The sequence below is a fragment of the Elephas maximus genome, chromosome 4, assembly GCF_024166365.1.
Source record: "Elephas maximus indicus isolate mEleMax1 chromosome 4, mEleMax1 primary haplotype, whole genome shotgun sequence".
Taxonomy (NCBI): Eukaryota; Metazoa; Chordata; class Mammalia; order Proboscidea; family Elephantidae; genus Elephas; species Elephas maximus.
Window position 1 is genome coordinate 80,155,828 of NC_064822.1, and position 14,602 is coordinate 80,170,429.

General features: G+C 38.5%; 1 protein-coding gene across 1 annotated transcript in view; it reads right to left on the reverse strand.

The window, feature by feature from the left end:
• Nucleotides 1–2,042: 2,042 nt before the first annotated feature.
• Nucleotides 2,043–14,602, reverse strand: part of GYS2 (glycogen synthase 2) — a 51,484-nt gene continuing 38,924 nt past the window's right edge. The window contains exons 12-16 of the mRNA XM_049881513.1: nucleotides 11,417–11,543; nucleotides 8,343–8,438; nucleotides 6,945–7,108; nucleotides 4,708–4,788; nucleotides 2,043–2,261 (exon numbers count right to left, since the gene is read on the reverse strand). Of these exons, the coding sequence (XP_049737470.1) occupies nucleotides 2,043–2,261; nucleotides 4,708–4,788; nucleotides 6,945–7,108; nucleotides 8,343–8,438; nucleotides 11,417–11,543 (687 nt within the window). The remainder of the gene's footprint in view (nucleotides 2,262–4,707; nucleotides 4,789–6,944; nucleotides 7,109–8,342; nucleotides 8,439–11,416; nucleotides 11,544–14,602) is intronic.

Here is a 14,602-nt window from a genome sequence, read left to right on the forward strand (position 1 = left end):
GAAAATGTTCTACATCTTACTTTGGTGAGTAGCGTCTGGGATCTTAAAAGTCTGTGAACGGCCATCTAAGATACTCCACTGGTCTCACCCCATCTGGAGGAAGGGAGAATGAGGAAAACCAAAGACACAAGGGAAAGATAGTCCAAAGGATTAATGGACCAGAACTACCACAGCCTCCACCAGACTGAGTCCAGCACAATTAAAGGGTGCCCAGCTACCACCACTGACTGACTGCTCTGACAGGGATCACAACAGAGGGGCCCAAACAGAGCTAGAGAAAAATGTAGAACAAAACTTTAACTCACAAAAAAAGACAAAACTTACTGGCCTGAGAGAGACTGGAAAAATCCTGAGAGTATGGCACCCCCAACACTCTTTTAACTCAGTGCTGATGCCACTCCTGAGGTTTACTCTTCAGCAAAAGATTAGACAGGCCCATAAAACAGAACAAGACTAAAGGAGCACACCAGCCCAGGGGCAAGGATGACAAGGCAAGAGGGGACAGGAAAGCTGGTAACAAGGAACCTAAGGTCAAGAAGGAGAGGGTGTTGACAAGTTGTGGTGTTGGCAACAAATGTCACAAAACAATATGTGTATTAATTGTTTAATGAGAAACTAATTTGCTCTGTAAACCTTCATCTAAAGTACAATTAAAAAAAAAAAAAAAACAGTTGCCATTGAGTCAGTTCTGATTCATGCTGGCCCCATATGTGTCAGAGCAGAACTTGCTCCATAGGGTTTTCGGTGGCTCATTTTTTTTTTTTGGAAATAGGCTGCCAGGCCTTTCTTCCAAGGTGCCTCTAGGTGGACTCAATTCTCCAACCTTTTGGTTAGCAGTCAAGGATGTTAACTGTTCTCTTGAGTGCCTATAGATATGTTATTTAAATGTGTAAAAAAATCTTAAACACAAGATTATCAATAGAGTTTAAATCTTTATATATTGATGTATTTATTGATTTGGATTCAACAATTTATCATCTCTGGAAGATTGACTAAATTTTCCAAATAGCTTTCCATTTAAACAATAGAAAAATTATTGTAGTCAGGAAAGGTAACAGCTTTCTATCATTAAGTTGCACATGAATTGTAGAGTTCTGAAACTGCTTTTTAAATATGCAACAGGAACTGGATTTAGAGGGGTGTTTTCTTGTGGATTCTGATTCTCTGAAAAGCTAGATATAAATTCATGGTTCTGACTTGTGTAAAATGCAAACGCTCATTGAAAGTGCTAATCTGTTGCTGTCTAATCAGTTCCAGCTAATGGCAAGCACGGTAGAACTGCACCTCTTAGGATTTTCAAGGCTGTGCCCTTTTGAAAATAGTTCACCAGGCCTTTCCTCTCAGGCACCTCTGGGTGGGTTAAAACTGCCAATCTGTTGATTAGTATTTAACCAAATACTTAATCATTTGCACCACCCAGGGACTCCTATTGAAAGACCTGTGTTGTTGTTGGTGCCATCAAGCCAGTTCTGACTCATAATGACCCCATGTGACAGATAAGACCTTCTCCATAGCATTTTCTTGGCTGTAATCTTTATGGAATCAGATCACCAGGCCTTTCTCTCACAGAGCCTCTGGGTAGGTTTGAACTGCCAACCTTTTATTTTAAAAATGTAGGTAGTGGACATTCATGGCTAAGATGAGATCTTTCAGGGAAAAAATGAGAGACTTGTTTGTAGGCATAGAAGCTGTATAAATACGAGGCAAAGAGTCACAGTGATGATAAACATAAACAATAGTAGAAGAAAGAATCGTATTGCTTAAAACAACTATGATATTTAAAAAATGATTTCAGTCTTCTCTTCTTTAATTAAAACCCCTCCCTCTGCCTAAATTTACTGGGGAAAGGGAAGCTGGGGAAAATAACCAGGATTTTATTTTAAGAATTTCCAAAATGCCACACTTAATCTTCACTTTTTGGGCACAGATTAAATTCTGTTGTAACACTTAGAAGAAGATGACGTTTATGGCATTTTCATTCCTTTAAATAATCATTATTCTTATGCTGTTATTGAATTAGCTCTGTTCAGCAAGTGAGGAATTCAGTTCTTATATTCACCATGTAGCTTTTTCTTGCCATGAGGAACTTGACCCAGAGAAAATGGCGACTTGAAATTCAACCGATCCCTTTCAGCCTCCTCTTCCTCATTGTATCTCTCATCCTCATCATCTTCCACATCACTGCTCTGAGGGCTGGAGGCCTGAGACCCTGAAGGAGAAGGTGCTACTGAGGGAGGCCTCGGGTATTTAAATCCCTCTGTCTGCCAAAGACACAAACAGGACACAAATGTTACAATGACTTCAAGTTTGTCAATGATGTAAACACTGTGCATGCTCATTTAATAAAATACATAATTGGATATTTTTTGTGCTATATTCAGGTACTATTAAGTTTGATTTATTTTGATTCTGTTACCACCACACTCAAGAAAGTTTAATTACATATACAGCTATCCCTTAGCAAGTACTAATATGTGCCAGTTGCTGTATAAATGTTCTTATTTAATCTTTGTACTCATACTCTGGTAAATTTGTTCCTCCCATTTTACAGAAGAATAACTGAGGCTTCAAAAACCAAACCAAACCCAGTGCTGTTGAGTCGATTCCGACTCATACTGACCCTATAGGACAGAGTAGAACTGCCCCATAGAGTTTCCAAGGAGCGCCTGGCGGATTCAAACTGCCGACCCTTTGGTTAGCAGCTGGAGCACTTAACCACTACACCACCAGGGTTTCCTAACTGAGGCTTAGAGAGGTGAAATGAGTTGCCCAAGGTCACACAGCACATAAATGTCAGAGCCAAGATTTGGTCCAGAGCTGTGATGATGCCAGAGCCTTTAATCTCAACTGCCATGGTACATTGCTGCTAGCTCCAGGCTCTGGGTCATGCTTTGGATTTACTCAACAAAATTTTAGGACTTGGAAGCCTGGACATGCCACAGAATTTCCATTAATTGCTGTTATTTCAGTCAATAAGCAAATATCTCTAGGTTTAACCAGAATGCCCGTCTAACTAAGATTCATGGAGATAATTCATTTAATAAGGACCTACTGAGTACTAACTATGTGTCAGACACAGTAATCCCACTGAGGCAACAAACATGAATAACGTGCTCCCTGCCCTCTAGGAGGACACATGTTTGCAGCAGGGGACAAATGTATAAAGTGTTATAGCACTCGCCACTCTGTATTTTAATTATTCGTATGCATTATTATAATGCCATACACGTACAGTCATTTCAAGCTTCAGATGCTTTTCCTGAAAGCAGAACAAAAAATGAATGGGTCCTGCATCTAGGATCTGGCTCAGAGTAGGTGCTCAATACATATTAGTCGACCAAGTAGATAAAGGAAACCCTGGTGGCATAGTGGTTAAGTGCAACGGCTGCTAACCAAAAGGTCGGCAGTTCAAATCCACCAGACACTCCTTGTAAACTCTATGGGGCAGTTCTACTCTGTCCTATAGGGTCCCTATGAGTTGGAATCGGCTCGATGGCAAAGAATTTTAAGTAGATAAATGGATAAATATAGCTGAATTATCATTAGGTGGAGTGACTGCTTCTAAACAATTAACTCTCTGAATGCTATAACCATAAACTTTGGAATTGGAATTTGTAGATAAAAGAGAAAGTGCTTTCTCTTTTGGTATAAATTTGACCTTGGGTTAACTTTCTAGATCTGTTTCCCTGGAAAGCTAATATAGGTGGAATTATCTGTTGTGTTATAAGGCAAAATTGTGTATGGTAAAGCGATTCTGAGTGATAATTTATATTTGAACTCAGACGATCTATAAATACTTGGTGGTGGTGGAGAGCCTAGCTTTTGGGGATCCCTGAATTCAGGGATGCATGTTGTAGGCATATTCCATGTGGGGAGCATGAAAGCTTGTCTGTGGAGATCTACAAGAGAAACCAACTTCCGCTGGGTATGGAGCTTCCAAGCTAAGGTGGATCGCATACCCAATGGTATGGGTCTCATCTTCATGTTGAGCTGTTTTACCTGGTGAGTAGGGGGAGGAGAGGCAAAGAAGAGTAGCTTCTAGATGGCTGTGTAGACTGCTACAAGGACTCCTCCCCCTGAAGAGAAATGACTGCTTACAGTCTATGTTCCCGATCTTATATCTAAGTGAATTAGATGACAAATGTGGACTATGGTAATCTCGTACTTTTAAATGTGTAATTGAACCCCAGTCAGAAATGACTCGAAGACAACGGGTTTGGTTTCGGGTTTTAACTGAACCTTATAAGATGGTCCCTGCCTCTAGTGGGCACTACAAAATGGGACATAAATGCTCATCTAGTCCAATTCCTCCTATTGGACTTGAATTCACTTTACATTCCTCTAGTCAAGTGGTCACCCTGTATTTAAACACTTCCTTGGATGGCAAATTGACCTCCTGCTAAGGCAGCTCAGTTTATTTTTGAACAATTCCCAAAAGAATGCATGTGTAATGGAGTAGTTTCAAGCAATAAGGAAGAGAGAAGTTTACAACGGATAGTATGGAGGTGCCCTTCCAATGATATCAGTTAGCTCTCTGCTCACCCCATCTATAGGGCTATTAGTTCCTCTACTCTGCTTTGATGCAACCATGAAGAAGTATGATAGTTTGTGTTTTTAGCTACTCCAAAATTAAAAGGTATCATTAGAAATTATCATAAATAAGAAGTTTAGGTTTCAAAACAAATAAACCATGCATAGAATATTTACCGTTGGTGGTGCTGTTGGTTCCATATGGAATTTATCTGGAAAAGCTCTGCTCAATGTCAGATGCCTGGCGTGCTGGTAATACTATACAACAGAAAGCCAATTTCCGTGTTAAAAAAAGGATTTAGCCATATCAATATCCAAGCTATTATATAAAACTATTCTCCTAGTTATGAAATATGCTTTTTTAAAAAAAGGTAGCAGAACCTACTCTTAAGTTTGAGAATCAGAACGCAAATGACAATTCGTAGTTTTATTATTTTTAAACTCATAAGCAAAGAAATATTATGGAAGTTGGGGGGGTGGGTAACTGGCCATACTGACCCCTGCATTGAGCACTAAGGCAACTGAGAACACTACCTGCATTCGATGGAGAGGCAGTGTGCCATGGAAAAAAGATGGGGCCCGGAGAGTCCAACAAACTGGATTTAAATCCTGCCTCTGACCTCAGATGGAAACCCTGGTGGTGTGGTGGTTAAGGGTTATGGCTGCTAACCAAAAGGCTGGCAGTTCAAATCCACCAGGTGCTCCTTGGAAATCCTATGGGGCAGTTCTACTCTGTCCTATAGTGTTGCTATGATTGGAATCCACATGATGGCAATGAGTTTGGTGTATTTTTTTTGTTTGTTTGTTTTTCTGACCTGAGATAAGAAACATAACTTCTAAGGGCCTTATCTTTCTGTTTTCATTACAAAATGGAGATAGTAAAATGAATCATCCAGTGTTGTGATGAGCACTGGTATTAGTGTGTATAGATCCTCAACAAATGGTAGCATTTCTCATTTGGTCAGGAGAGGTTAATGGTATGTAAGTAACCAAAACCAAACCCATAGCCTTCAAGTCGATTCTGACCCATAGTGACCCTATAGGGCAAAGTAGAACCGCCCTATAGAGTTTCCATGGAATGCCTGGTGGATTCAAACTTCCAACCTTTTTGTCAGCAGCCACAGCTCTTAACTACTATGCCACCAGGGTTTGCAGTATGTAAGTAGATATATTTAATTATGTGAAGGCAAAGTCCATTTATTTTTTATTAAATCATCCAGTGCTAACATATGGGAACATCTTGGTGCTTATGAATTTATCTTATGGTTGTAAGGAGGTATTTTCTGTCCTTGTCACTTTGAAAACACTGTTATTCTCACTCCCCACTGTAATTGATTAATATCGTTGTTGTTAGGTGTTGTCCAGTTGCTTCCAACTCATAGTGACCCTATGTGCAAGACTGAAACACTGCCTCATCCTGTGCCATCCTCACTATTGTTGCTATGCTTGAGCTCATTGTTGAAGCCACCGTGTCAGTCTCTCTCCTTGACTGTCTTCTTCTCTTTCGCTGACCCTCTGTTATTTAGCAAGCATGCTGTCCCTCTCCAGGGACTAGTCCCTTCTGATAACCTGTTGCCGTTGAGTCCCTTCTGATAACATGTACAAAATACGTGAGACGAAGTCTTGCCATCCTTGCTTCCAAGCTGTACTTCTTCCAAGACAGGTTTGTACGTTCTTTTAGCAGTCGATGGTATATTAAATATTCTTCACCAACACCGAAATTCACAGGCGTCAATTCTTCTTTGGCCTTCCTTGTTCATTGTCATTCACATGCACATGACGCACTTGAAAACATGGCTTGGGTCAGGCGCACCTTAGCCTTCAAGGTGACATCATTGCTTTTTAACACTTTAAAGAGGTCTTTTGCAGCAGATTTGCCAAATGCAATGCATCTTTTGATTTCTTGACTGCTACTTCCACGGGTGTTGATTGTGGATCCAAGTAAAATGAAGTCCTTGGCAACATCAATCTTTTCTCTATTTATTGATTAGGCTTAATTGATTAATATGATCATATCTCTCTAGAGTGAAACAACATAGGAACTCTTGATGTTTTCCTTAAACATTTTTAAAAACTTTTTAAATTAAATTAAAATTAAAAAATTTTTTCCTTAAAATTTTTCGTTTAACATTTATGCATACCTGTAATAATCAAGTTAAGCAATGACAAGAGAATAGCTAGTAAGATTAGTACTAGATCTTGATGGATTTATAGTTGTGGACTCAGAGTAAATATGAAGGGTTAGGTTTAGGACTTTGCAAGCTCATAATAAGCGAAAAAGTACAGGAAAACATCACTGAGATTTTAACATTTTAACTATTGAATTGACTTTACAGATTATGACTAGAATCAACACTTCATATTGCAGTGCAATTCTGAAAGTGGTCCTCCGTGATTATAACAAACTTGCTTACTCTGACTAAGTATCTCCAATCCAGAAGATCTGAGAGCCTCTCAGTTCGGTTTCTCTGGATAATTCTTTGGCGGCGTGACTGTTTGCAAAATCCATAGAGAAACTTAGTCAGCTGGTTGCAAGAATCATCTGGAGAACAGAACCTCCTGTCAACAATGTAAATACCTGAAGGGCATAAAAAACAAAGGATGGGTAAAAGTAGAGCTAATTCTAAAGCATTTTTTGTCTTATTCCCCATTATCTCTCTGATTATACCTTAGATCACTTGCATTATCCACTCTCTGTGTGCCATATTGCCTCTGCTTTATTTTTTCCCTTCCAAGGTTTTATTTCCTCTATAATCTTTTTCTAATGGTGTGCAACTGTCACCAACACAGCCAACAAAGTAGGCCTGGCTGGAAAAATCTGGCAGTATAGGACACCCTGAATCAGTGATTCTCAACAGGGCCACTCATTAGCCATAATCTCCAAAGGTAGGACCTAGGTATCAGGGTTTTTAAGCTTCTCAGTGTTTCCACTGTGCAGCCATGGCTGAGAACCACAGCTCTAGCCTGAGGAATGCGGAACCTTGACAGTGCAACTGGAAAAGACCCAAGGGCATTGGCAATGTGTAGGCAGAGAATTCATCCCATTCTAACTTTACTTGCTGCTAGGCAACAAGGACATTAGTTATTAACCAAAAAAAAAAAAAACTTAACCTGTTGCCGTCAAATTGATTCTGACTCATAGCAACCCTATAGGACATAGATGGTGTTTTGCAAATTATTCTGCCATCTTAAACAATATAAGTGAATTTTGCAGTAGGATCAGCCACGTGCTCCTGCATGAAACAGTACCATTGAGCGATGATATAGGTACTATAAGACCCTGCCTGAAGTCCCTGGGTGGTGCAAACAGTTAACATGCTTCTAACCAAAGGGTGGGTGGTTCTAGTCCACCTAGAGGCATGTGGGGAGAAAGTCCTGGCAATCTACTTCCGAAAAATCAGCCCTTGAAAACCCTATGGAACACAGTTCTACTCTGACACACGTGGGATCGCCAGGCGTTACAATTGACTCTATGGCTACTGGTTGGGTAAGACCCTGGTTATTGTAAGATGACATCTAGGAAGCAGAGAGCCAAACCTGCTCAGAGGAAAAAAAGGTGAAAGGACAAGGTATTGCCCAAGCTTAGTGCTCCTTTTTTAGTTTGACTTTTGTGCTACATCTTTAAAGCTCATAGCATTCTACAAATGCTATTATCCATGGATCACATAATTACAGCTACTTTTAATTAAACAAAAACATAAACACCAGTTTAATTATCAGGATAGCTTTAGAGTTTGGCTCTAGAAAGACCCTGTGTTTTGTCTGGCTGAAGCTCCCTTCTCCCAGGGTTGGAGTAATGATGAAAACCTTACCATATGCAGCAGGATCAGCCACGTGCTCCTGCATGAAACAGCCAAAGCCAGAGAGGTTTGTTGTCACACTGGGGATACCCATCACAGTGCATTCAGCTGCCAGAAGACATAGACAAAGGCTTGGATTCAGATTAGCTCCTATATCTCTCAGGCGTGAAGGGGTGAAAAAAGCCCTGGCCCACCAAGTAATGATGGTGTTAACTTTGTGCCAGGCACTGTCCTAAGCCCTTCACAGGTATTAACTCATCTAAACTTCTGAACAACCATGTGAAGTTAGCCAATCATTAACCCCATTTTACAGGTGAAGAAATGGAAGCTCAGAAAGTTTAAATAACTTGCCCAACTTCACAAAGCCAGGGAAGTTGTAGAGTTGGAATTTGAAGCTAGGCACCCCAGCTGTAGAGCTCTTGCTTGTAACTGCCAAGCTATGTAGCCTCTCTAACACCAGTTGGTTTATTTTTTGCACTATACATAGCCCGTGTTTCTAAGTACTTGGAAAGATAATGAGGTAGGTTAAGTATGCTTTGGACACAACCAGCTTCTCCCTTCTGCTTTCTCAGATGCTCAGTGAACTCATGGTCTCTTTCAGTCCTCCTTCCAGTTTAGTAAAAACTTATTTTTCAGAAAATATATGCTTTGTGTTTAAAAAGTTACTACTCTTGACATGTCTGCATTTTAAAGAAGGAATTTATATTTGATTATGAAATCATTCTTGATTGGGTAATGGGGATGTATGGAAAAAGAAAAAAGATCTCCCATTATCTATAAAGTAATATCACTTAGACAGTGGCCTTATCTGGTGCTCTGCAAACATTCCCTCGTGGCTTAGCTCTATAGCCAGGGAGCAGTGGTTCTCTAATCATTTTGGGGTGGGGAGGGGGAAAGTGGATGAGGATCAATGACCCTTTAAGAATCTGATGAAAACCCTGGAACTCATCCCCAGAAAAAAATCTCATACAAATATATGTACACAATTTCACCTGAAATTTCATGAAGTTCACAGATCCTTGTTTTTTTTTTTTTTTTATTAAATACTCATTAACATTCTGCAGTAAAATGTCAAGTACCATACTCATGTAAGCACAGTAAATATTCATTAAATGAATTTAATGAAATAAGTGTTGATATCCAACAGGTTCTCTCAGAACACAAAACACAGGTTTAATGAATGCTTTCTGAGATGAGTCATACCTGATCTCACAAAGAACGATTATTTGCAAAAAAAAAAAGAGTTATCTAATATGGTAATGGCAAACTTATACCACCAGCGGTCTTGTTATATCTGTAACAATACAAGGTCGGGTAAGGAATGGCCAACTTGAGTCAGTTAATTTTAAACAGAATGATTTATTCACTATGGAGTTTTCCTCAAGCTCTTTCTGCTGTTTATCTTTTGTAACGTCTCCTCTGTAACGTTTATCTTAGAACACTGGATGTATTTTCCTTATCGTTTTTGCTTATTAAGTTTAACTTTGTCCTATAAAATGACATTTTTTGTGGAGGATTTGTTGTTAGTTATGTGACATGTTCTTTACCCAACATAAATGATTTCTCATATTCCCTCAGTCACTCATGTATTTGGATTTACTCTCCTCTGCCCTCGATACTTTCAACAATTAATTGTATTACTTACTAGAAATAATAGAAGCAAGGGTCAACAACAAAATATTAAATTCAGCAATGAAGTGAGAGTTTATGCATCTCAAAAGATACTCAGTTCTAAACAATTTAAGATATTTATGTGGTCATTCACAAAAGTGGGACTGATATCAACAGCAAGTTTTAGAACTACAAGAGAGATAGAGGAGTCAGATAAATAACTGTTCTGTGTCATGTTACAAGAAGTGGTAAACTTTTGTCTGTTTTCTCCAAGATGTTTTAATAGTTAGTTATTTTTGGTGGAACCTGGAGCAGTAGAAGAGGACATTATATCAAAAGATGTGAGACACTAAGCATGCTATAAAGCATAAAGATTATAGGATCTGATTTATGTAGAATTTAAAGTTCTGTATTTAAGTTTTGGGATCAGAAAGCAAATATTTGAAAAGTTCTTTTTCTTTGTAATTCAGCCAATGATCCACTTAACCGTGACCACACTGTCCATTTGTTTTGGCTTTATATCAACGATGGCATTGAGATGTAGAAGGCAACATTAATTCTACCAACTATAAATAAAAATGTTTCCTGAACCTTTTCTTTTAAAAACATAAATGGAATTGTATCTAAAGCAGAAGGAAAATCTCTGGTTACTAACGAGAGATGGAAAAGTCATGATAGTTTTCTTTGCATTGGTGTGTATTTAAAGTACTTCTTCCCTTAGAATTAGAAATTTCCGTACAAATAAAAACTGATCTCTTTGACACTAATGACAACCAAGCTAGTAGGGGCCAGAGAAGAAAAGTAGATAGTGGCTTTGAGAATACACCACCTGTAATGAAAAAATTGGGGGATGAAAGCTTCTGGATGGAATTACAGCATTGATCACAATACCTACACACTGAATTGTCTTTTTTTTTTTCTTTGAAGTACCTCTTTTTTTGAGAAACAAGGGTGTGAAGAAGACTTTTCATTATACATATTTTTACACTATTTCTTTCTTTAACTATGTGAATGTATTACCTATTAAAAATTAAGTACAGCTGTTAATTTTTCTTTAAAAGTATTCTTCTGAAATAAGTTTTAGAAAGCAATATTACTAGATCATTTTTCTCACATTAGCCCTGCTTGCAGTCAAATTTCTTCTTCACATTAATGGAAGGGACTAGTAGAAATAACTCAATAATGTGTGATCTTTATAAAACAATCTTTGTATTTGGAATGCAATGAGGTAATAACTCAGATATCCACTAATATATGCCCAACCACACCCCCATCTACTTACATAATTCTTAGGTCAGGATCTACCAAGCATTAAATTGACCCCTGAGGTAGATCCAATCAAGATTATCTTTAAAACAAGCTTCAAAATAAAAACCTTAGTAGAAACTACATATCAATTTTGAATGTTACATGCATGTGAATAAAATAATATGCAAACAATTCAAAATATTCCACAATATATACGTGTCACATACCTGGGGTATAGCCCCAGGGTTCATAGTATGATGGAAATACCCCGAGATGACAGCCTCTGACAAACTCTTCATAATCCATGGGCAATAACGGGCTGGTGGAGGATAGGAACTCTGGGTGCAAAATCACCTAATAAAGGAAAATTCAGATGAGAATAAAAGAGAAAAAAAGAAACTAAATTAAAACCAAAAATCTCTTATGATTTGGTTACTTCAATATCGTAGAATATTTGTGTTTAAGATTTGGGGAAAAAAAAAGAGATTAGGAAAAAACAAAGAAAAGAGCCTGGGAGATTTTTTTCTCTCTCTTTTTCTCTTCATCCTGTATAGGTGAAAGTATCTGCTCTGCAGACTTAACTTTTCCTCAGAAAGCCAATTTTGACTCTCAAGCTCCAATCCAGCCTTTATCAACAACGAACATTATATTTGGTTTTCTAACTGCTGACACCTTTGTCTTAGCTCTCAGTTTGTTCCCAACTTGAGGAGAAAGAGGGGATCACCCTCACAAAACCAGTGTATGAATTAGCCAAATGACGTAGAACAGTCTTTCTTTCTTCCTTCCCTCACTCCTTCCTTCCTTTCTTTCTCTCTCTCTCCCTTCCTTCTTTCCATCAATCCTTCCCCCCAATTTCATACTAATACCTCCAATTGTAATTCAATACCTCAGGGGTTAGTCTAGTTTTTCCCCTTTCTGTATTTATACCTCCTTACTCCAACATGGGAGCTCTGGTGGCTTAGTAGTTAAGAGCTATGGCTACTAACCAAAAGACCGGCAGTTTGAATTCACCAGCTGCTCCTTGCAAACCCTATGGGGGCAATTCTACCCTGTCCCATATGGTCACTGTGAGTCGGAATTGACTCAATGGCAGTAGGCTAGTGGGTTTCTCCAACATGAGATACCTGGCTTCCATTATCTTTATTTACTTATTAGATGAAGCCCCATCTGCATAACTGATCTCCTCTCTCTGCCACCACTCCTTCCCATGTGCAGATGTCCTCCTCTTTACACTCTGGCTCTGACTCCCTGCTACAGGCTTCTTTTCTCCAACTCCCACCCCCGCCCCACCCCGTGTGGATCTTTGTCATCCTGCTTGGGCTCTGGTGCCATTCTCTGAGCCACCACAACATCTGTCCCTTTCTAGTGCAGGTGCCTATCTTGTGCTGCCTTGCCTAATAACTTTAGAAAAGAATTGTTCAGGAAGGAAAGAGAAAAAGGAAGGGAGAGAGGAAAAAGAAACTTTTTTTTTTTGACAAGAACATTACATTTTTCTTTTTTATTCATGGGATAAGTATACATTCTTCCAAAGAGACTACTTTGAAGAAAAAACCTAATATAAGAATGATAACAACATTTGTATAACACTTTATATAGATAGGAAACCGTGATGGTGTAGTGGTTAAGAGCTATGGCTACTAACAAAAAGGTTGACAGTTCAAATCTACCAGATGCTCCTTGGAAATTCTATGGGGCAATTCTACTCTGTCTTATAGAGTTGCAATGAGTCAGAATTGACTCAAAGGCAATGGGTTCTTTTTTTCTTTTTTTTGGTTTATGTAGATAATTTTTACACGTTTTAATTCATTTAATCTAAGAAACAGAGATGAGAAGAATAAACATTTTTTATCCTAACTTTAGAAATAAACAAAGTGAGATGTAAAGAGGGCAATCGAATTACTAAGTTTCAAATTTGTTTCATTACTTTATAATCTCATCATGTGCCAAGAATTAAAGTAAAAAATGGTCTGTAGTTTCAACTGATTCATAAGGACTTTACAAGCATTAATTATGTCTCAGCAGATCCATAAATACGAGATAAGTTAGACTTAAGAAGAAATAACATGGTAAATATACAAAGCCAGTACCTAAAAATGGTGATTTTTTTCAATCATCAGAATCATGAAATGGCAAAGAAAAAGTTTTCCTCCACAAAACATGATTTGAGTTTCTATTATGAGTGCAGTACTACTCTAGAAAAAAGAAGGAAAAGACATAGACACTGACTGTATGAGCAGGCATCAAATTGGCAGCCCATTGCACTTTCTTGGGGAAGAACAGGAAAAAGGATTTGAAAAACAATGTGCCTACTTTGGCATTTCCAAGTTTAGGAAAACTCATACTCTCCAAAGCCCATCTTGAAACACAAAAACACCATGGCTTATTCCTTTTGTTCCCAGTCAAACAGAATGACAGCACAACTAAGACGAGAAGACAGCCATTCTGCATCCTAAAACAGCCAACCACAGAAACCTGGGACTGAGAAAGGGATATTAGAGGTCAGCCCAGGGTTACTGAGAGGATTAAATGAGATCCTATATACAAAAGCCCATAGCAGAGCCCCTGGCTCACAGCAGTTCCTTAATCGCTAGGAGACAAAAAATCTTGTCTGACACTTTATTCACCCCAAGAAGGAACTAAGGTCCCAGGATGCTCGTTTATTTTCAGAGCGTGGTAGCCCAGGGTTGAGACCTGAAATATACTGTCTGGGGCTTTTCTTACTATACCGCACTGCTGAGGGCAGATGGATAACTGAACTCAAATTCAAAATAATCTGGAATGTTTGCTGAATCAAATGGTGACACTCACATCAATCCACTCCAAGAGTTAAAACCCACTCTGTAGAATTCTAAAAGCTTGCAGATGATCAAACAGGTATGTACGTTGGCATAGGCCTTGAGCTAATGTCAATTTTTTAAGAAATGCAGTAAATAAAATAAAAAATAAAATACTTAATTCTGATTTGACCAAAGTTGATCTCAGTGCTTCAAGTGTGGATTAAATATCAGCAAGGTACTATGCCTTTATTTCTTTGTGCGTGTGTGTCCACTTTTTTTTTTTTTAACCCCAAGAAGTTTTGCAGGGAAGAGTAGGCAAGAAAGAAACATTTAATAACATCAGAGGGAGACACGGTTAAAACAAAGTTTTGTTTTTAAGGTGGAGAACATTAAGGGATATTTGTAGATAGCAAGGGAAAGAGCTAGTGTTAAAGAAGAAATGTCTAATATAAAGGAAGGTAAACAGGGCAAGTTTCCTAAGAATGTGGGATGGAATGAGATCCCAAGAACAGCCCTTAGAATCTGAAGGAAAAGAAGCAAGAACAGGTAAGAATCTATACGTGGGGCCAGCAAGGAGGGACCCTTGTAATGAATTCTCAATTAGGTCATCTGCTAAAAATGAAAGAGAAAAGAGAA